The sequence below is a fragment of the Heterocephalus glaber genome, unplaced genomic scaffold (assembly GCF_053883595.1).
Source record: "Heterocephalus glaber isolate CG9 unplaced genomic scaffold, H.glaber_assembly_v1.0 deba00000943, whole genome shotgun sequence".
In the NCBI taxonomy this organism is placed as follows: Eukaryota; Metazoa; Chordata; class Mammalia; order Rodentia; family Bathyergidae; genus Heterocephalus; species Heterocephalus glaber.
The window spans coordinates 10,997,730-11,021,519 of NW_028258175.1; the positions used below are offsets into that span (position 1 = coordinate 10,997,730).

A 23,790-nucleotide genomic window follows, 5' to 3' on the forward strand; every position below is an offset into this window, starting at 1 on the left:
GAGTCCAGGTCCTTTAGAAACACGCAGTACTCAACTTAGCCAGCCATGACTTTGAGAAGCTCTTCTGTTGGCAGGGAGGGGCCCCAAGATTCCTCCTCTTGTTTCTCTTAGGACCCTGGCACACCTACAGGAAATCACTAGTGAGGCACTCTGTTTTGAGCTTCAGCCCCACCTGGCCACTGAACATCTCTTTTGAGGTGTGTCTTGGGCACCCCCAACCCAGAAAACCTAATAGCTCTTGCCTCTTTCAAACTGACTCTTCCTCAGTACTCCCTGTATATCAGTGAACATCATCACTATCCAGGCTCCAAACTGGGGTCAGTCTTGACCACACCTTTATTTTCCACATGTAGCCAGCAGGTCCTGGCCACCACCATCCTGGACCTGGACTGTTCTAAAGGATCCACCTGGTCTTTCCAAATTCCCTTCTCCATTTTGTAGCCACAGTGACTTTTGCAAAAAAAAAAAAAAAAAAAAAAAGGAAACTGATCATAGCTCTTCATCACTAAAACCTTTCAATACCTTCCCACTGGCTTCCTAATAAGGTCCAAACTCTGCATCAAGACCCCCAAACTGCACAATCTGGGCCCCACTCAATTTTCCAACTTTTCCCATTGGTCTTTCTCCCTACACCCTGAGCCTTAGTCTCGCATCTTTGTAGTTCTAGGGATAGTATTCTCTGTCTTAGTCCCTTTGTGCATATTATTCCAAGTGCACGGACAGCTCTTTCTTTTCTTGCCTTCAAGGGTCTTTCTACTCAATGTTTTCATCAGCACTAATACCCCCTGCCCACGAGAAGCTGTCTCTGCTTCCTGCTCTAGTTAACAAGTTAGAAAATAGAATTTGGTCTAGTCTGAACATTACTAGTTGGAGAAAAGGAGGTATGGGGGAAGAGAGGTTTAAAATAGATTAAATGATTAACCTGGGACTAGAGCTTCAGTCTCTTTGCTCTTGGTTCAAGGGCGGGCAGTGACTTGGGATAGCTCTGGTCCAGTTATTTTCCTCCCTAACACTTTGTGATTGGGAAACTCTAAGTCTGATTTGCCCACAGAACATTCTGTCTTTCCCCATCAAACTGTGTGACCTGCTGTGTTTATCCATGTTTCCTCTACACCTCCTGTGGAGGTGTCCAGGTAGGACCCAAAGGGGACTCCTTTGTTACTCTCAGGTCTCCTCCTCTCTCAAGATTCCCTTCCCCACCTTCACCTCTCAGACTCTCACAGTCTGAATCAGAGAGCAGAAGGGAGAGACCGGGTGGAAGTACTTCTATTTACAGCTCTGGCCCTTCTGCCATCCCCCCCACACATACACAACCCTTGCACCAGACCCAAGATCTAGTGTCTTCCTACCATGTAGGGAGGTAGGAACGCAAAGCAAGTCCGTGGCTGTGTTTTGCCATCTTGGGGAGACCTGTGGTCCCACTAGTGAAGAAGATGATCATGGGATCCTTCGTCTTCGACTTAATACAGGTGTGCTCTGGGGATGCTGATCTGCAAAGAGATTCAAGACCAATAAAGAATAAGTCATGCATTCTCTTCCCTTGGAGGAAGCAAAGGAAGCAACCTGGAGCATGGAGTCAGGAAATGGGGGTGCCAGACTGTGGCTTTCCCAGGGTGGGGTAGCAAAGTGACCGTACGGTTCCGCTGGCCAAGTGGACCGGCATGTCTCTATTGGACAAGTGGGAAAAACATAGCAACCACTTAAACAGCATTTGTAGGTTCCAGGCAACGCCTTAAGTGCTTAACAAATAGGAACACAGTCGATTCTCAGCGTGACCCCAGGAGGACAGTGTGGCATAAACCAGCCCCATTTTGCAGGTGGGGAGCTGAGGCTTAGAGGGGGTAGGTAACTAGCCTGAAGGCACATGGCTAGCAGGTGGGGCAGCCAATCTGAGCTATGGCTGTGCTCTTAACCACATGGCTACACAAACTAGCTTTATAGGAAATTTTAAAAATATCACAATCATCTTATTAATGTATATTGGTTATATAGAAAAACGGGTTTGATTTGGGTGCGTTTGTACAGGCACATCACATACTTGGATTATTTCTACCCCTCCTCCATTACTACCTTTTACCTTCCTTTCATTGACCCCCGATCGTTTCCCCATCCAGAGTACCTCTCTTCTACTTTCCTGTCAACTGTTTTCCTATTTTGTTTTAAGATTCTTCATATGGAGAAAATGTACAATATTTGGCTTTCTGACTCTGGCTTATTCTGCTCACTGTGATGGTCTCCAGTTACACTCATTTTCCTGCAAATGACATGATTTCGTTTTCCTTTATGGATGAATGGTACTCTACTGTGCGTTGGTACAACATTTGCTTTAGCCATTCGTCTGTTGGTGGCACCTCAGCTGGTTCCATATCTTGGCTAATAACTGTGCAAATGCGGCTGTCGCTGAACTGGACCCCATGACCTTGGTAGGAGGATTGGGAAGGAGAAAGTGAGGGAGAGGGAGAGTGGAAGAATGATTCGCCGTCACGATTTTCGATGTGTTCGGGCTGGCAGGTTGCCTCAATCTGCTTGGACTCTCAGGAGCCTCTCTGGGCTGAGGTGCCAGGGCCTACTCTGGAAACACAAGCCTTCTGTGGTGTTCAAAGAAAATGCAAAGAATCCCAGGGCTTGAGGAAATACTGGCTCTGCTGAGAAATGCTACCATACTGACTCTGGGAAGTTGGCTTTTCCTAGAGCGTTCTGGATGCTAAGCTGTTTTCATTTAGTTCTCTGGCTGTAGCGTAAGATGTAACTTTGCTGTAAGGTCTGGCTACTCCCAGCCCACAGTGCCCGCATGGTTTGTGCGTGTGACGGGAGATCTGCCTGCATGCTTGGGTCATCAAATCTTTCTTTCCTCCAACTCTTCCTAACTTTGCCCAGAAGGGTGTCTCTGAGGCCCTCAGCCCCTAGAAGATGCAAATGCTTGCTCTTGAAGCTGCTGGCCAACCACAGCTGGCAATTCAATTTATTTTGAAATCTCAAGCCTCATCTTATATTCATTTTCATCTTTTAATAAATTTCTTTATATGTGCAAATTTTTTATGGTACTGAGGATTGAAACTAGGGGCTTTGCACTGACCTACATTCTACGGGGTGAGTATGCTTTACTGAGAGAAGCATTTATTTTACAGATAAAGAGATTCAGAGAGGGGAAGGAACAAGCCCAGGGTCACACAGCAAATAAGTGACAGAGCTGGAAGAGAAAATTTCTGGCATCTAATGTGGGGAGCTTCCTACCACTGGCTGCTTATCTCCTAGCACTTGGGTGTGAATGGTCTCCCACCGTTCCTTATTGAGAAACCATAGTCATCAGACCAGGAACTCACCTAATCAGTGACCGGAGGTCCAGCCACCCATGAAGGCTGTGGTCAGAGACCAGGAGCTTGGTTTTCAGAGCAGGGCACTCCGAAACCACAGAGTCTATCTCCGAGACAACAGTATCTGTGGTCACGACGGCCTTAGCCTTAGATACTTGTAGTCTGTAGAGAATGTCCTTGGCCTTCAACTGGGTCGTCCCTGGGATGAAGATGATCCCTGGGGATGAGAAAGAAACAGCTGTTTCAGCGTCTTTCATACTCATGGGCTTCAGGCTGACCTTGTCCGCAGAGAAAGGTTCCCACCTGTGCTGTAGAGGTATGGTCCACGGACAGCCACACCAGCAGCACTGGGGAAGTGGAAACTCTCCCCCTGGGCCAAACCTTGGAACTAGCACTTGCATTTTCCTATGCATACGAAAACTGGAAAGCCCCACCCTAAACTTTTCAAAGTCCTCCGGCCAAAAGACGCAAACTGCTTTATACAAGTTTACAGTGGAGCTGAGAATAGGGTTGTGAGTGTCCCTGACACCCGGGAAGGCAGCATCCCAGGCCTCCATCTTTCTCTTCTCCTCTTCCTCTTTGTCAGCCCTTGGACTCCATCTTGAACCTCCTTCATCTCATTCCAAATTTAATCACCTTGTCCTTGAACTTTCCTACCTTCTCTTCAATCTGCACCAGCCACAATGAGTTCAAGCCTTTAGCTGCCTCTGCTTGGTCTCTTCCCTGTACCAAACGGCCTGTTCTGCCACCCAGGTTCCATAAAGCACGGACTTCTCCCTTTCCACATTCTTCTCTGCACCATTAATGGTGCCCTCTCTCCAGGAAAACACACTCCCTGTCCTGACACTGAAGCTGCCACCCACTCTTCCTTTTTATTTGTTTTTATTTTATTTTTGCTACCAGGGATCAAACTTGGGATCTTGAGCTTGCGAGGCAGGCGGTGGCACCACTGAGCTGAATTCCTGGCCCCCTCTCTTCCTTTTTATCTCTCTCATCTCTAGTCTATATTTCAAAATGGCCGTTCTTCATCTGGGCTACACCCGACCTAGCCTTCGCATGAGTTATACTTGGAATGTCCCTCTTTGGCTTCCAATCCTCTCGAATCCTGCTTTTCTTGGAGGGCCCAGCCTAGCTCATTGTCTCCACAGGCCACCTCTTAGCTTTACATGTGAAGTGGCTTTCCCCCTCTACACTCCCTCTGCCATTGCTGGTAGTTCTCCCTCATGACCTTGTTGAAGTAGTCAATTATTTAAATTTGATAGAGAATAAAAGAGAGGAGATGCGCATGACAGAGTACTGTATGAGTATGCATGATAGGATGAGAGAGATGATTCTGAAAGAGAAGCCAGGAGTTCCATGCTGATTCTAAACGATACAGATAAAGCTAGGCGGGTACTTATAAGAGGAAGGGAGACGTCTACAGAACAACTCAACTAGTAAGTGTCAAGGGTATGATATAAATAGAAAAATCCCATATAAAATCACCATAGTAATAGTCAGTGCAGTCAAGATTTGCCAGCAGATACTCAAACCATAGTGTGCCTAGCTGCTGTGAACAGGACAGGCCATACAGTGTCATCCAGACTACTCATGAGGAGAAATCAAGTGACTAGTACCTTACAGAAATGATGGAACAATTATCCCTGAGGATGGGACAGGCTCAGTCCATACGCAAGCCAGTGTCACACAGTGAGGAGTACACAACACTGCCTTGCTAGTGTTCCTGCCAGAAGCCTTTAACCTAAATGCCATCAGGGAGACTCATACTTAAACAATTTGTGCAAAACAACTGGCTTACACTCTTCCAAAATGATTGAAAGGAACGGAGGAGACATACCAATTAAATACAAAGCATGATTCTCAATTGGATTTAAAGCAAAAAACTGGCTTTTAAGGCTATTATGTGGTCAGTAGAGGAACTGTTACTAGGGATGTATATCAGGTCACCATGTCTTATCAGTGTTAGTCTTCTTGTATGACAATTATAGTGATTGTGGAGAGCATGTCTTAATTTTAGCAGACATGTGTTTGTGTTTTAGGCATTTATCTGGTATTTGCAGCTGTCACAATGTCCATATCTGATTCTTTTATTTTTTTTTGTATTAAATTCTTTTATTGGTACATTGTAGGTATACAACACAATTACATTTCTCATTGGGAATTGTACCTTTACATGATGCATCTTGGTTCTTATTTTTCCCCCATTCCTAGCCCTCCCTTCACCCCCTCCACCCTTCCCTATTTACAAAGACTTTATTTCCATTTTTCCCATTTCTCATCATTTTTTCCTTTCCCTTCTTTCCTTTCCCCTGCCCCTCCCACTACCCCTACCCCTTTGGACCTTGTCTTCCTATTTTACATTATCGATCATTCATTCTAAGAATTGGTACATTTTAGGTATACAATATAATGACATTCATCATTGGAAATTTGCACCTTTACATAGTCTCTCTTGGTTCTTATTTTTCACCCTTGCCCAGCCCTCCCTTCAACCCCTCCAGTCCTCCCTATTTACAAAGATTTTGTTCCTGTTTTGCCATTTTCTCATATTCATCCCATTCCCTTCTATCCTTTCCCATAGCCCTCCCACTTCCTTCCCCTTTGCCCCTTTTCTTCCTATTTCACATTACCTATTATACATTTAGTCCTTATTTACACTTTCAGTTTCTCACACCAGGGAAACTATTCGGTATTTACACGTGTGTCCTATTTATTTCACTTAAGAGTATCGCCTCAATGTGCATCCACTTAGCTATAAATGTCTCTAATTTCTCATTTTTTATGGCTGAGCAGTACTCCATTTTATTAAAAAAACCACATTTTCTTTATCCAGTCTCCAGTTGATGGGCATTTGGGCTGTTTCCAAGTTTTAGCTATTACAAACTGTGCTGCTATGAACATGGGCACACATATATCACTGTGGTATGATTCTTTTAATTCTTTGGGGAAGATCCCCAGCAGTGGAATAGCAGGGTCAAATGGGACTTCCAGTCCTAGTTCTTTGAGGTATCTTCATACTGATTTCCACAGTGCTTGCACCAGTCTACAGTCCCACCAGCAGTGGAGCAGGGTTCCTCTTTCCCCACAGCCCCACCAGCATTTGTTATTGGTTGATTTCATGATAGCAGCCATTCTTGCTGGAGTGAAGTGGAATCTCAGCATTGTTTTCATCTGCATCTCTCGAATGACCAGTGATGTTGAACATTTTTTCATGTATTTATTTGCTATTTCTACTTCTTTGTCTGAGAAATGTCTGTTCATTTCAGATGCCCATTTTTGGATTGGGTCTTTAAATTTGGGAGCTCTGATCTTTTTAAGTTCTTTATAGATTCGAGATAGTAGACCTTTGTCTGAGGAAGAGCAGGTGAAGATTTTTTCCCATATTGTGGGTTGTCTCTTCACACTGCTGGTGGTTTCTCTTGCTGTGCAGAAGCTTTTTAATAAGAAGAGATCCCATTTGTTGATTGTTTGTGCTAGTTCACGGGCAACTGAGGTTTTGTTCATAAAATCTTTTCCTACACCAATGTCTTCAAGGGTTCTACCTAACCTCTGTTCCAACTGGTTCAGAGTTTCTATTTTAATATTTAGATCTTTAATCCATTTTGATTTGAGTTTAGTGCATGGTGAGAGATATAGGTCTAGTTTTAATCTTTGGCAAGCTGAAGCCCAATTTTTCCAGCACCATTTATTAAAGAGGCTATCTTTCCTCCAGTGAGGGTGTTTGGCTCCTTTATGGAAGATGAGATGGCTGAGTGTGTCTGACATTGTTTCTGCATCTTCTAATCTGTTCCACTGGTCCTCAAGTCTGTTTCTTTGCCAGTACTATGCTGTTTTTATCACAGTAGCTTTGTAGTAGAGTTGCAGATTGGGGATTGTGATACCCGCTGCCATGTCTCTGTTACCTAGAATTGCTTTTGCTATTCTGGGTCTCTTCTTGCTCCAAATGAATTTTTGGATTGTTTTCTCGAGGTCTATGAAGTATGCTGCTGGGAATTGCATTAAATCTATATAGCAGTTTTGGAAGCATGGCCATTTTCACTATATTAATCCTTGCTACCCAGGAGCAGGGGATGCCTGTCCATTTTCTGATATCATCTTCAATCTCTCTTTTCAGAGTGCCATAGTTTTCAGAGAAGAGGTCTTTGATTTCTTTCGTTAGGTTGATTCCTAGGTATTTCAGTTTTTTGGATGCTATTGTGAAAGGAATTATTTGCCCTATTTCTCTCTCAGTGAGTCTGTCATTGGTGTAGAGGAAAGCTATTGATTTTTGTGTGTTGACCTTGTAACCAGCTACTTGACTGAATGTGGTTATTAAGTCTAGAAGACTTTTGGTGGAGTTCTCGGGGTCTTCTATATAGAGTATCATGTCATCTGCAAATAATGACAATTTGACTTCTTCATTTCCTATCTTTATTCCTTTTATTTCTTTCTCTTGTCTAATTGCCGTGGCTAATGTTTCCATATCTGATTCTTAAATGGTAGTGAGAGAGAAAACTAGAGGCAGAGGGAGACAGAGAGTCCCCGCAAATGTGGAAAAATGTTAGGTATTGAATCTTTTATAAAAAGTGACAATAAGACTGAGCAAGACAAAGCGTTCTCTGCGTGTGTGTGTGTGTGGGGGGATGTTTGACACAGCACCTGACGGTATATGAATGTAAGAGTGTGAGGGAGACAGGAAAAGAGCAGGCGTATCTGTGAGGCAATGTGAGAAAGAGGCAGACTTGAAGAAGAAAGATGCTGAGGGGAAGAGACCTGTTACCCTCCAGGAACCTGGCTCTGTGGTCCCAGGTTGGGAGCCGAGGCTGGAGCCTCCGGGCTGCTGTACAGGACTGCGTGTACAGCACCTAAGGTCCCAGGCCGGACTCCAAGCCAGCCCGAGGTTCAGCAAGGCCCCCAGTCACTGACCTGTTCGAATGCAGCCCAAGGCCACCAGCCACCACTCAGGCACTCGAGGCAGAATCAAGGCCAGATGGTCCCCCTGCTGCAGGCTGCAAGTCTGGGTGAGGATGTTGGCCACGCGGCAGCTTAGGTCTTTTATCTCACTGAAGCTCCACTTCACCTCGTCTCCTTGGTTATTTATCCACCACAGGGCCGGTTCTGGACCTCTCTTGCCCTCCTAGTGAAGGTCCAGAAGGAACCGTGTGTTATTTCCTGCTTCAGAGGAAAAGGCCTCTTCTTTGGACAATCCACTGCCATAGTCACATTCCATAACCTATGGACTGAGATCCATTTTTTTTTTTTTTTTTTTTTGGGTACTGGGGATCAAACTCCCCACCTTGTGCTTGTGAGGCAGGCGCCGTAACCACTGAGCTAAATCCCTGGCCCCTAAGATCCCATTTTTAACATTTCTAGAGGCAAGGGAAGTTGGGAGCTTAGGTAGAACTCAGACAACTTCCAACCCAAGTCACGTAAGACCACGAGTGACTTTCAGGTTTCCTACTGAAGACTTAAAATTCTATTTCTCTATGTGTCTACATGAGGCCCACATGGATGGCAAGTCTGCTCTCTGTTTCTCAGTTTTCTCACCTGTGAAATGAGGACAACACTAGTTTTTTTTTGGTACTGGGGGTTGAACTCTTGACCTTGTGCTTTTGAGGCAGGCGGCAGCACCACTGAGCTAAATCCCCGGCCCAAGGAGGACAACACTATTGCCAAGAAAGTTGTAGAATTTAAATGAATTACTTCTTGAGTAAAACACATGTAACAATGTCTGGCACAAAGTAGGTGCTCATAATAATAATAATAATAATAATAAATTATACAATATTATCAACAATAAATTATTTGATAATATATTATTAATAATAAATATTATATATTACACAATAATAATTATTATTACAACAAAATAAACTAAAAGAGGCTAACTAAAAATTATTTTTTGTTTTTAAAAAATTAATGTTATTGGTACATTTTAGATATACATAATGATCACTTTCATCATAAGGAATTTGCACCTGTCCATAATATATCTTGATTCTTCTAAGAGAGGCTAACTTAATTGCTAAATATTTTGGGAATTTAAAAAAATCAAGATACTTGTAGAGGTTAGGACAGTAAGATAGTACAGTAGGAAGCTGCAGGCCCTTGTTTCCTCATAGAAACATTGTTAGGAACAGAGTGATCAAAATAGCTTTGTAGGAGATTCAGAAACCAGTCAAGGATCTGCAACACTTAAACAAATGTCCACAACGAGAAAAAGTCATAATCAAAATGCAGGAAATTTATAGTGTTTTTGCTTGCTCTTTCTTGGCCCTCCCTGCTCCTTGGGCAGTCAAGGGGAGGCCATCCAATTCCCAACTCCTCTCTTGGGATGGAAGCGAGAAAGTGGGACTTGTTTGCAATGTGCTAGTTTGTCCAGGGGCTGCCTGAAGAAGTGGTTTCTGTCTTGCCTGACTTGGAGGTCAGATGAGGGTAGCAGGGGAGTTTGCAAATCAGGTTGGAGACCTCTGAGAGCAATAGCAGGCGCCATGGTGGGTAAGAACTGTCGACTCGTGAGGACCTAGGTCCAAGAGACTATGGCAGAGGACACAGTATAACACTGAGACCCTGAGAAAAAGCAAAGATGAGGGTTTTAGGGAAATTAAGGCATTTCAAAGCTGGCACATAAATGGGACAGTGACCAGGGAGGAGGGGCACACAAACAGGCCTAGGGAAGGCAAATGCTACAAAAGACCTGGGGTGACTTTGACCCTTTGAAGGTCTACCTGTGCGTGGACCCAGACTACAAAACGGAGATATGTGGCTGTTTCAAATGCTCAGCTTCCATCCAGGTATCACAAGGTATACAAAGGAACTGGGAAACATAGTCTATTGCAGGAAACAGAAGGAGTCTCCAGAAACTGGCCCTAAAGAAATCAAAGCTTAATTTATTAGACAAAGATTCTAAAGCACTGGTCTGAAGTATGCTCAAGGAACTAAAGAGAACCACAAAGACCTATAGAAAACCAGGAGAACTGTATATAAGCAAAATGATAACAGGGACAAAGGGATAGAAATTATACGAGAAAAAAACTAAATAAAATTCTGGAGCCAAAGTTACAGAATTGAACATTTACTCAACGCTCTATTCAAACAGCTGGAAGAAAGAATGAGTAAAGTTGAAGACAAATAATTGAAATTATTGAATCTGAGGAGCAAAATGAAGAAAAAGTGAAGAAAAATGAACAGAGCTTAAGGGACTTATGGTACACTATCAAGCAGATCAATATCCATACTTTGGGAGTCCTAGAAGGAGGTAACAGAGAGAGAAATAATGGCCCCAGACTTCTCAAACTTGAGGAAAGATATGGGTATACAAATACAAGACGCTCATCAACTTTAAGTAGACCAATCCCAAAGAGACTTGGATGAAGGCACATTATAATCAAAATGTGAAAACCAAAGACAGAGATAATCTTGAAAGCACAAAAGAAAAGCAATTCATTGTAGATAAGAGACCCTCAAGAAGATTGTCAGAGAATTTCCCATCAGAAACCTTACAAATCAGAAGGCAATGGGACAATATATATATATATATATATATATATATATATATATATATATATATATATAATATTTAGATAGCAGGGTATTTATTGGGCTTCTGGAAGGGAAGATAAGTTATTAAGATTTGAAACTATGACATTCATTTTCCTCTATGTGGATCTGGGGCCAATGTCAAATCCGGTTCAGAGTTGGTGGGGAGCCAAGAATCAAGGACTGGCAGGGGAGCTGCAGGAAGCCAGGACTGAGACGACCAGGAGTCCTCAGCTGGTGTCCTCGGCATAGTTCTTCAGAGGGTTGGACGACAGCAGCCCTTCCGCGGACACGCTTGGGCCAGGCAGGAGATGGCACTCGGAAGAGGAAGGACTGAGCCAGTGAGAAGGGAACATCATCAGTTGGTTGTGGGAGAGGCACCCTGGAAAATGGGCTGAACCGACACAGTCCTTCTGCCTGAACCCTGCCTTCAGCTCTCCTTAGCTCTGGGAGCTAAGGGGCAACGACCAGGGGCAACGACCCTTAGAGCTATCATCCTGGGCACGCGTGGTTGGGAACAAGAGGAGAGCAGAGGCAGAGGGAAGCCGCAGTCCTCTCCGGAGCGCGGCAGGTCCCACGGCAAGTTGTCTGCTCCTCGGCAGAGGGGCTGGGGCCCAGTTGGTGGCCACAGAACTGTCCTCGCAGCTCGGGGCCAGGCTCGGCCCTCACTTGAGGACAGGGCTTCGGGTCTCAGCCAACTGCCAGTTTGGTCCAGGGGATTCCTTTCCGTGGGGGGCCATAGTGTTTCGCGGGACCCTCGCATCAGGCCGCTAGAGGGCAGTTACTACCCCTCAGTCGTGACAACCCCCCAACCAAAGCTGGAGGGGTGCGGGTAGGACTCACAGCTCCCATCAGAGCCGCCCCAACTGGGGGCCACAGTACTAGGAGATCATCGAGGCTGCCGCCCCCCCCCCCCCGAGTCCCCGCGTCCCCCGCTCCTCCCTCGGGCCACCCAGGCATCGCCAGCTTTGGACTCACGTGGCTGTTGCGGGGAAGCCCAGCGTCCCTTTGTGTCTTCTCGCGTTTTTCGGGATCTCTTTCTGGGACGAGGGGGAAGCCCCCTTGGGGTCCTGTGTCGTCCCCCGGGGACACTTGCTCCTTGGCCGCCCGCCGGGTTTTCAGCAGGGCAGGGGTGGGGCGCGGGGGGCCGATCCGCACTCTCCTGGCTCAGGATCACAGCCCAGGGACGCGCCCTGAGCCCCAGCGTCCCACGGCCCCGCCTTCTTCCTTCACCCGGGTCACAGGACCCCACTTGACCCGTCCTTCCTCAGGTCCCATCCCTGTCAGTCCGAGTCCCTAAGGCCTCTCCTGGGAGACGCCACCTCCCCTCGGTAACTGGGTAATATATTTAAAGTGCTAAAAGAAGGACATCAAAAACTGTCAATCCAAAAATTTGTACTCAAAATTGTCTTCAAATCTGAGGGAGAAATTAGGGTATTCACAGATTAAAGAAAACTTGTGGGTGTTCATTGTCCCTAGACTTGGCCCATAAGAAATATCACAGGGAGTATTCAAGTTGAACTAAAGGGATTAAAAGTAACTCAAATATGAAAATGAAAAGTTCTCATATAAAGGTAATTATATGTACAAATATGAAAAGTAGTATTATTATAATTTCATTTGGCAACTCTGCTTGCTATTCTTTTATAATATTTAAAAGCAGAAGCATAAAAGTAATTATAAATTTAGGTTAATGGGTGCACAATACTAAAATACATAATTCGTGACATCAATAACATGAAGTGGCTATTAGGTGGGACAGAGATGTAAGAAGGAAGAGAGTTTCATATGCATGTGAAGTTAAGTCATTATCACTTAAAAGTAGGTTGTTATAGCTACAGGATGTTAGATATAATCTACATGGTAACACAAAATGTCTTTGTGTGTAAAATACACACAAAAGGAAATGAGACCAAAATATAACACTACAAAAAATCAACTGAACACAAAAGAAGGCAGTAAGACAAGAAATGAGGAACAAAAAAAAGCAGCAAAACATCAAGAAAACAGCAAATGGCAAGAAGTGAGTTGTCTGTCTTGCTTACTTTTCTATCACCGTGATTTAGAATAGTGATTCGCAGATACCAAGTACTCATGAAGTTTTAGTTGAATGAATGAAGTGTATAAGACACAGAATGAATAAATGCTGATATGAAATGACCTCTTGTGAATAAATGTGAGGCTGTTCCAGGAATCAATTGAAGTTGAGTGAGATACCCTAGGAGCTCATAGCACAGTACTACAGGATTTAATTCCCAAGATCAACCAGGGGTTATAAATCGGCAAGCCTGTAGGCTCCAGTGACTTCTTGTCATTTGTTTTCTAATACATTTTTTTGCCAAGACTAAGATAAATTATATTTCACATAAATGTTAGATTTCTGCCTTATACTTTACAGGTTAAATATGTAAAAGAAATCAGTCAAAATAGGTGTCCTCAGTCTGTAATCGTTTGGGCAGTGCTGTGGATGGGCTCAGGGATGAATGCTAGCGTGGTGCTTGTTAACTGATCTTGGTCAAGGAAATTGGAAAAGCAGAAATACAGATGAGAAATATTGCCAGAATCAATACTAATTAGTTATGGGTGCCAGGAGTGGGGAGATTGGGAGATACCGGGAAACTGACAATGAAAGGCAGTGCTAACAAAACTGACCCCCGTGGGGGAATATTTACTTCGGAGTTAGGTCTGTGAACCAGTGCTTGACCTAGCTAACCAGAACTTACGGAGACAACCCGGGAAAAGGCAATACCATCACCTCCTTTTCTCTGCTTCTTTTTTCTCCACCCCATCTCACATCTCAAGTTCTTGACAGGATTTCTAGTCTGGGCAATGAAGAAAGTCACTTTGTGCTTTTAATGCACAGATGTTTTAGCCTCATCAAATTGTGGACTAAGTTAAATAACAGACTCTGACTCAATTAGCCTGGATCCAAATCCCGCTCCTCCACTTGTGATCGAGGTGATTTCAGCAGGTTCCTTAACCCCGCTCACCTCAGTTTATTCGAGTGGAAAATGGGGACAGAAACAGTGCCCACCTAACCAGAGATTAAATGCTAAGTGATTGACATGACACATAAAAATTTCTTCCATAAGGGACGGCTTCACTTTTCTTGGGGTTATTATGAAAATTCAGAAGAAGGAAAAAGTGGGCAGGAAGATAGCATAGAAGGTGTATTTGTGGGAATCTTCAAAACTGTACCAAGTCTCCAACTCCATCTCAGGTGAATCCTCTCTGAATGCAAAGAGAGGGTGCTGGGTGAGGTCAGTCGCTCGGTGACCAGTGTGTCAGATGCCCTGCAGAAAGTCTGTTCCCTTCGCGGGGTGGGTGCAACAGTTAAGCCATTTGATGAGTAAATTCCTGTTAGATTCACTGTCCCTTTCACTGAAGGTGTAAATTCAGGCTAACATGAACTTGCTGACTTCGGGATTAAAAGTTGGCATTCAGTCACAATTATGGAGCACTGATTGCATACCGCATATGTCATTTCAGTAATTTAAAAAACAAATGAGTCTATCCCATTCCACAGATGAAAGCACTGATGCCCAGAGACGTGAAGAAGTAGCTAGGCTGGGAAATGAACTCTGAAGTACAAGGCTGATAGAAAAATACAGTGAATGTTTAAATTTTAAAAAAGTTATTATACTATAAGACACATTACCAAGGATGATGGGATCTAGGTGTCTGAAGTGAAGAAAAATATTTTGAGTACTTTCAGGGGATTAATGGCAATGTGTCTTTTTTTTTTTTTTTTTGGTACCAGGGATTGAAGTCGGGACCTTCCACTTGCAAGGCAGGTGGCAGCACCACTGAGCTAAATCCCCAGCCCGGCCATGTGTCTGTAATAAAGTTTAAAAACTTAAACATTCATCTTATTTTTTTTTTTTAATATGGAATGCTTCATGAATTTGCCTGTCATCCTTGTGCAGGGCCATGCTAATCTTCTCTGTATCGTTACAATTTTAGTATATGTGCTGCCGAAGTGAGCACTCTTTTTTTTTTTTTTCTTTTGTACTAGGGATCAAACTTGGGACCTTGTGCTTTCGAGGCAGGTGCCAGAACCACTGATCTAAGTCCCTGACCCTCCTCTTATGTTTTGATCATCTGCTGTTGATTAATGGTTTACAGAAATTTCTGTCAAATAAAAACACTGTGTCCTTATCTACTTTATTCACTGGATCTGGCAGCATGCAGCTTCTGACTCTTTCCCAAAGTCAAAATGAGCATAACAGGTCAACATTTTGAATGCATTCAGGACTTTGAGGCAGCCAGGGCAGTGCAACTAAAGACATTCATGAAAGAGGACTTTCAGGACTGATTCAGCAAGTGGCAAGAACAGTCAGGCGTGGTGGTGCACTCCTGCAATCCCAGCACATTGGAGGCTGAGGCAGGAGGATTGCTATTAGCACAGGACCAGCCTGGGCTACAGAGTGAGTTGAAGGAAACTGTCTCAAAAAACAAAACAAAACAACTCCACAAAGCAACAGCAACAAAACTCCAAAACTAAACAACAACAAAGAAAGTGGCAAGAACAATGGGATAAATGTGTTCAAAGTGAGGGGGAATGTTCTGAGGTGGACCTATAGCAATGTATCTTTTACTGTGATAACTTAAAAAAATTAGACATTCACTGTATGTTTTAATTATGCCTCGTATAACCTTCTCCCACTACACTGCCATGTTGAGGCAGAAGCTGCCCTTGATGTTGGGCCTCTCAGGCTAGTAAGAACAAGATAAGGTCACCCTGTTCCCACCTCCCACCACAGTGCCCTCTCACCTTCTCCATTTGAACCCAGTAGTCCACTACGTAACTTGCAAAGTTAAATTCCTTTGGTATATCCTGGTCATTCCATCTTGGAGCCCCAACTCCTGATAAAGACTGGCAACGCAAGGGTGGAGGGGCAGGATGGAAGGCATGGAGAGATTTGTGGATGCCCCAGAGGACCCGGGACCTCATAAGCCACTGCATAGTGGGAAGAGTTCTCAGCAACTGGACTTCAAACTCTCAGGTCCGCACCTGTCTTGGGGAGAGATGGCTTACAGTTTGCCTGTGCTGCAGGAAGTTTTTCCAAATAGTGATGCATGTTCTTGGATCATTGCCAAAGTCATAGCTTGGTTTCAGTTTACCATAGTCTGGAAGACGTAGCTTAGATGGACACTTAGCTTCCCAACTGAGGAACCACAGGCACAAAATGCCAGGGAGGAGCTGTAGCTACTACATGGGTGGTATGCATTCTTGGGATCTTTTCAGATTTAAGCCTGGGTGGCAGCCACATGGCGATCTCTTCTGGAGTAGAAACTGACTATTTTGCAGACTCTATGCCCCAGCTCTTCTTACACTGAAGACCTCTTTTCCCACCAAGCCCAGTCTCGTAGTTCTCACAGAAGCTGTCTGTATGACATTCTCTGGCTCAAGTTGATAGGCCTAGGGTTGAGTAATTCTATGATTTTTTTAAACCTAAGCCTGGACAATCATAATTCTTCAAATTGATTTTGTGTGTAATTGGTGCCAAAGAGTAGGTAAGTCTGTTTCTTTCTAGAGGAAGCCACACAATGCGCACTGTAGTGGAACTGTCTGGCTACGATTCCTATCCTGTGGGAAGAAAGCTGGTGCGCAGAGACATGGGGGAGAAAGGTAGCCATAACCCTGAAGACACTGGAGTCACTGGTTTATGTTGGTTCCGAGACCTCTCTGACCCTCTCTCGTTAACATTCTTCCATGGACTCTGAGAACCAACAATTTCTTCTCTGCCTGAGTTTGAACTTTTGCCACTTGGGACTGTATAGATTCTCACAATCATACACCACTAGCCTCAGGGCAGAAACTGCTAGTACACCAGCACCTTCTTTACTGGACTGGGGTGTAGTTTCCAGATTTTCCCTAGGATGGTGTCTTGGGGAGTGATTCCCAACCCTCAGAAAGAGTGAACACATGGGATGAAACCTCTTTGCCCTTCCAGAGCCTGAAAAAATGTTTCCAACAGGGGAACAGAACTCTCATTTATTAGGGCCCTTCTTGAATTTTGATTGTGAAATTGACTTAAACGACAACCTACCTACTTTTCATAAAAATGTGTTTGTTGTTCTTGCTTTAAGCTTCTAGGAAAACCTGTATTTGGAAGATTCAGTGTTTGGAAGTTACCTTTAGATTCTAGAGCTTGGATTGAGATATTTTAACTGATGCCAATAACTAGATTGTCAGCTTCTTGAGATCTACAATGTTCTAATTTCATTGTAGAAGTGAGTACATTGCAGGATGTAAGAGCATAGGTTCTTCACAGAACACATGCTTGTTAATTGTCACTTTAAATTTTATTTTATTTTTAATTGACCAGTAATAATTTTCTACACTTATGGGGTACAAGGTGATATTGTGATCTATCCATGAAGATGTTGGCAGAAGGCAGCCACTTGGCAAACAAATTTGAGATGCAAGCCCTTTGTTACCATGTGCAATTAAGTAGCCCCCTACATTTCAGCAATAATATGCTACTTTTTGACAACAGATTAATAGACTAGGTGAGTAAAACTAGTAATGGTCAGCGATGCTGGGCCTTTTTTTTACAACCCAACACAGACTTGGTGAAGCTGAGAATCGTCCGCTTCAATTAAATGGTATTTTCTCCAAGGTGACCTGACTCCCTATTTTTCTCAAATCTGCCTGCCTTTCCACTTAATGTAGCTGCCCAGCCCCTATTGACACAAGAGCTTAAAATTCCTGATGTAGGCGGGTATCTCATGAGGGACAGGGGTTTCCTCAAAGTTGTAAGATTACCCCGTCTGCTAGTTTTACCAAAGCATGCCTCCTTCCACAGGTGTGAGCTGATTTAGGAGGTCAACTCCAGACTTAGTTACTGTCTTTCCACACAGATGTTTTTAAACTCACTTTCCACCAAAGGCAGGGCAAATGGCCCTTAAAAAAATGGCTAAAAACCAAAACAAAAGGGAGAGACATAATGACAAAATTTGTTAACCTTTTCTTATGGGCTAGACTGTGTCCCCCAAAATGTATCTGTTGGAGTCTTAACCCCCTAAAATTCAGAATGTGACTATGTTTAAAGAAGGTAATTACGTTAAAAATGAGATCATTAGGCCTGGCCCTAAGACAATGTGACTGGTCTCCAAGATATTAGGAACACAGGTACACATGGAAGGCAAATGCCATGGGAACTTGAAGACAGCCATCTACAAGTCGGGAAGAAAGGCTTCCAAATTATCACTTTGCTCTTGGGCCTCTTGCCTTCAGAACTCCGAGAAAATACATTTCTGCTAAGTCACTCGGTTTGTGGTAATTTGCCATGGTTGTTCTAGTGAACTAATACAAATAGTTCTTGATATTTGATAGTGGAAAATAAATAAGGAAGAATTGACTTTGGCATCATCTTATAAATGTTTGCAGTTCTAATTTAATCTTCATCATCTGAGATGATGTGGTAGGGGAGAGTGTGACCTCGGGAACCAAAAGGTACAGGTTCAGACTCTCTCGCCCCCCAGCCCCTTATCATTTTGGGCAATTTACTTAAACTCTCTCTAAAAACAGAAAATCAGCAACACCTAAGGCTGAGGTGATGAAAGATCAGCGTACTGCATGTCACATTTAGCACCAGTGCAGCACAGGTAATTACTGTAGGAAAATGAGTAATTAATTGTTAACACCTTCTGTGTTAAGAAACGACTTCTCAACCTCTGGTATAGGGTCTAAGAGAGGAAGCAGGGACAGATTCCTAAATGCACACTGCAGGGTCCCGATTTACCCTTACGTGCAGGTACATAGAAACTGGATCTCACAAGGTTCAGAAGACTAAAAGTCAGAGATACCTATACAAGGGGCGATCAAAAACGGTGAATGTTTAAATGAAAAAACTACTACAGTAAAAGACATATTGACATTAATCCCGCTCAATGTACTCTCTCTCAATTCAAATAAACTTATTCCACTTTTCTTGCCACTTTCTGAAGCATTTCTGAAAGTATTTTCAAGTGTCTTTATAAGGTGTGGTCCAAATTATAGTGAATGTTGCTGTTGAGTGCAGTCCTGTGGAAAGGCAAGCTTGTAAAAGCACTACAGCGTGTCCTCATCCACCTGATTCACTGGATGTGGCACTGTATAACTTCTGTTTCTTCCTCCAAGTCAAACTGACCATGAGAAGTAAATATTTTGAATCCATTAGGAACTTGGAAGGAGCCATGACAGCCCAACTAATGGCACTCATGAAAGAGGCCTTCCATAATTGGTCCAGAAAGTAGCAAGAATGATAGAATAAGTGTGTTCAAGGTGAGGGGGAGTATTTGAAAATGTATTTTTTACAGTAAGAAATTAAAAAAAAAAAAAAAGTAAACATTCACCACATTTTTGATCACATGAATTATGTCTATCTTTATATGTATATTTATCTTTAGCTATATCTATAATCATATCAATATCTGTAATTCTACTTATACATCACTATATATCTATATATCACCATATACCTATAATCCTATTGATTTCTATAGATCAACAACCACATCTATACTAAGTCTACATCTGTCTATTCCTCACAGTGTTTGATATATAGTAAGCACTCAATAAGTTGTTAGACTCTTTCCTTTTTGTCATAATTCAGTAAGCAGGGTGAGAAAAACCAGTGTGCCCACACAATGTCTGAACTGTAGAAAAATATATTGCTTATTTCTAGAAGATGTTTATTATAGTATGCCATCTATGATTTTAGACACTATCAGGGATTAATCAGACTGAAATTAATCAGACTCTTGGAATGCATGGCCTAAGTGTGTCCTATGATCTAGTTTTAAAGAGCAATCTTTTGAAATATTTTAAAGTGCTTTCAGAAATCAGCATGGCAGCATGACTTTGGGAGGTGGCTTGGCTCAGGGTTCTCTGCTCAGGTACACAGTATCTTGAACATTTTCTGCAACCCAATGGACATCATAAGCTTTTGGACTCAAGAAGCTATGAATGAGGTGACATACTTAGTGAGTTATAGGGGATAGACTGAGGGTTTAACTTTTGGTTTGGTGATTTTGGATACTGTCCATGTCTTTAGTCTTGAGGGTACATTAATGACCTACTTCCAAACTTCCTGTAAGGATTATTGAGACAATCTGCATAAATCACATTGCCAGCATGCAGCCTGGTACACAGTAAGGGATCAGTACAAGTTGAGGCACCCTTCAGTTCCCTACAATTGTGAAGCCACCTCCCTCCTCAGTAGGCTGTTTTTCAAGATTTTATGAAAGGCATCCACTTTACAGAAAGTGAACCAACTTCTGCATGGTGAAGCTTTCTATCAATCATTCCCCTCCTGGCTCTACGCCCTCTTCCTACACTGAGTTGCCTGACAGTAAGCCGGTCACCTCTAGGAGCCTGGAAGAAACATACACATTCCCCTGTACTCCTCTTACCCACTGTCACCATCTCCATTTTGCAGTTAAGGAAATGAAGGGTCAGAAATGCTAAGTGACTTGGCCATAGTCACCATGTAAGTGGAATTGCCAGACCTTGACAATTTGACATTGGACTTTTAAATTTAGGGCTTCTGTGATGTGTGCATGAGTGCTTGCTCCCTCCGCCCCCCCCCCCCCCAAAGAAGGTGCTGCCATTTGCCTCTGTCTTACCTGATGCTGTTCAGGATGCAGGGACCTGTGTCCCGGAAGGTGTTGTAGGTTCTGTTCTCTGTGCCCAAGCCCCTTCCCAAGTGTACATGTGCACCAAGAAGAATGTGGCTCCTGGCTGAACCTTGAGCACAGAACTTGTCTGGAATTGGATGATTCAGAAAGGGGAGGAGATGCTTAGTAAAATAGGGTAGAAAGCAATCACAGGGCCTCCAGCGATAATCAGAGAAACAATTTATATGAAGTCACCTCCAGTTTTTCTGGGCTGACTCAGGTATTTAGCCAATGAATACCTTCAGTCCTTCTCCATGGAGAGGATTATACATCACAAAGTCTATAAAGTCCTTGGCCCCTGCATTTGGACCCAGGTTTGCTATTGATGTTGTGTTGTTAATTTAGGTTGTCACAGCAAGTAGCCTATACTACTAGTCTTCTGCTGGAGCCATTTAGGGGTTTATTGGAGAATGGGGCACCCCCAGGATTCTGGCCCAGCTTTCCCAACACACTTAGCAGCCTAATTCCTTTTCAACCTGGCAGAAAGCTACCTCTGCTCAAAGTCTCCACAAAGATTGCTGGAGGTAAGTTTGAGGAGCAAGCCTGGATTCTGAGAAGTGGGTTTTGTGCTTCCTGGCTGATTCATTTGGGGTGAAACTTTCATCTGGGCTTTTCTTTTAGAGAAAAGTCAGTGAGGAGGGGTGGGCAAGGTGAATGATCACAGTAAGTTACACAGTAAACTCTCAAAGAATCAAAGTACAAAAATTCTATTGCTGAAGCAGAAAAGTGGTCACTTTTGAGGAGAGAATGCAGGCAGGAGAAAGAGCCCAGAATGTGCATTTTACATCTCAGTGGGTGTCCCCAGCGGAACTCTAACACTTGCATATGGCAAAGGGGACAGTTCCTTGGGGCCAAGCAGCCTGGGTTTGAGTCTGGCTTTTACCACTTACGACCTCTGAGACACTGAGCAGGTTTCTTATCCCTCTGTGCCTCAGTTCCCTTACTTGTAACAAATGGTGGACAGTAGAACGCTCTGAAGAGTCCACTCATGCTCCTCCTTCATGTCCAGACTCTCCTGTTCTGACCCCAGGTCACTGAACTCCAGTTCGGGGCAATGAACTCCAGGTGGAAGGCACAGGGTTTTTATCACTGCATATTTTATTCATAGAAAACAAAAGGAGTAGGCAGAAACAAAAAAAAGTCCTGATCATTGCAGTATCTATCAGCTTTCAATTTGGCTCTCCTGTCCAGAAGAGTCTCATGCAAAAATTCATCTTTCTGAGCCTTTTTAAGAATTTTACTGTCTTCTTTACTGATTTTAAGTTTATGGTCTCGGAAGCTCTGAAATTTTTTTACGTAGTTGATTTCACACTGTTTTACATTTCCTTTGTCTTCTGCTGGAATGTCATCTTTTTTCTTGGTTTCCCTTTCAGCACAGGATCTAATCTTTATCATTTCTTCTTCTCCTGCTGTTTTACTTTTTGCTTCTGTATCACCTGATTCATTGCATCTAATAAAGCAACTATTTGAGGCCAGTGAAGCCATTTTCCCATCTTGAAACACTGGTTCCCACTGTTCTCTTGGTCCAATGGCATCCGAATGCCCAACAAGTCCATCTGAATTGATACCAAGATATTTTCCATAGCCAAATTTCAGGGCAATTCTGGAATCAGACAGTTTGACAGCAGTAAACTGCTCTGGAGGACTAGGACCTTCATCAACTTCTTTATGTGGTGCTCCCAGTGTAAAAAGACCGTTGTCAAGTGCATGGATATAGGTTCTTTTATCCATTTCAATGGCTATAGTTCCTGAAATGTCACCAAAGTTGGCCACTGTCCACCACATTCCAACAATATCAAGTTGAGTTTCTTCATCCTCTTCTCTTTTTCTCTTCTTTTCTTTCTTTTTCTTCTTACTTTTGGCTTTTGTCCCCTTGAGCACGAGTTTGGTGGACTTTACATAGGAGTATTCGGCCATGGTTCTGACAAAACAAACATGAGTTTGAAGAGAACACTCCGCAGGAACAGTCTCAGAAGCCCTAGGCCTTTTTCAAACACCAAGAGCCTCAAGATACCGATTCCATTTCCTGTTTATTTACTCGCGTTCGCGCCGGCCCAGGGTTTTAAAAAGATATTAAATACTTTATTCTCTTTCTTCTGAGTTAATGTCATTGGAAACCATGTGTGGAGATAGAGACATCTCAAAATGGCAGAGACTTTTAATCAACTTACTTCTCTGGGTGACTTTATATAGTCGACTCTCCTGTGGGTTTTTTTTGAATGAGGGTACTGAGGATTGAACTTAAGGCCTTTGCAGTGAGCTACATACCCAGACCTATTTAATTGTTTATTTATTTATTTATTTAATTTGAGACAGGGGCTCAAACTTGCGATCCTTTTGCCTCAGCCTCCCAAGTAGCTGAGATTATAGGCATGACAACCTGGACCCGTTATACTCAGTACTCTTCTTAATCCTATAACAAACTTATTGTTCATTCATTTAGTTAACAGACAATGAACATCTTCTGGATGTGACCATGGCTTTGAACACACCTGACCGAGATTAGTGCTCCCAAAACTTTGTATTCCCAGGATAGAGAGGCAAAAGACAATAATGAAAACAATCTATTAAGTAGATAAGATTTCAAATGGCGATATACGATAAGAAGAAAATGGAACAGGTCATAGGACAGTGTGACTTTGGTAATAGGAAGAGGTGACGTTTGAAACCTGAGGAAGGAGGAGAAGCTTTTGCACAGACTTCATATAATCTTAAAAAACATATGCAGGCCTTTACAAGATTTGACTTGCTGAAATCAGAACAATTTTAACTCATGAAAAGTCATAAGAGTTCAGCTTTAAAAAAAAGTTCCTGACCTGGAAGTTCTGGGCTGAGTTCCTGCTGCCAACGATTCCAGTCAGGTGTGCACAGAAACCTGAAGGATGGTGATGACCCTCCCAGCGCTGTGCCTCTTCGAGGTGGATGGGACTCTGACAGCCCCGCGGGAGAAAATTACCAAAGAAATGGATGACTTCCTACAAAGATTGAAGCAGAAAACCAAAATTGGAGTGGTAGGCAGGTCGGACTTTGAGAAAGTACAGGAACAACTGGGAAATGACATGTTTCCCAGAGTTCCTGCAAGAGACTCACCGGGCCCCATCCTTCCCCAAACCAGAATCTCCAGTGTAGGACCCCAGAAACTGGAGTCTTACTGGCTTTTTCCCTGGAGATTATGACTCATGGTGGAGAAATATGATTATGTGTTTCCAGAAAATGACTTGGTAGCATACAAAGATGGGAAACTCTTACGTAAACAGAATATTCAAGGTCACCTGGGTGAGGCCCTAATTCA

The 23,790-nt window shown here is 43.2% G+C and overlaps 1 protein-coding gene, 1 non-coding gene and 1 pseudogene across 4 annotated transcripts in view; all 3 read right to left on the reverse strand.

Annotated features, from left to right (window-relative positions):
* The window catches only part of Acsm1 (acyl-CoA synthetase medium chain family member 1), a 42,339-nt gene extending 21,680 nt beyond the window's left edge, over positions 1 to 20,659 (reverse strand). For 2 of the 3 annotated variants that reach the window (XM_004855838.3, XM_004855837.3), the window contains exons 1-5: positions 20,448 to 20,659; positions 15,607 to 15,850; positions 8,220 to 8,430; positions 3,324 to 3,531; positions 1,350 to 1,490 (exon numbers count right to left, since the gene is read on the reverse strand). In XM_004855838.3, coding sequence (XP_004855895.1) covers positions 1,350 to 1,490; positions 3,324 to 3,531; positions 8,220 to 8,430; positions 15,607 to 15,798 — 752 coding nt within the window. In that variant the 5' untranslated portion in view covers positions 15,799 to 15,850; positions 20,448 to 20,659. The remainder of the gene's footprint in view (positions 1 to 1,349; positions 1,491 to 3,323; positions 3,532 to 8,219; positions 8,431 to 15,606; positions 15,851 to 20,447) is intronic. The other variant, XM_013076356.3, reaches the window with a different exon arrangement.
* LOC147828670 (U6 spliceosomal RNA) lies at positions 14,714 to 14,819 on the reverse strand. Its single transcript, XR_015450512.1, has one exon. It is a non-coding gene; the product is annotated as a U6 spliceosomal RNA (small nuclear RNA).
* A 922-nt stretch (positions 20,660 to 21,581) lies between the features above and the next one.
* On the reverse strand, positions 21,582 to 22,438 carry LOC101726678 (protein FRG1 pseudogene; annotated as a pseudogene).
* Between the last annotated feature and the right edge of the window lie 1,352 nt (positions 22,439 to 23,790).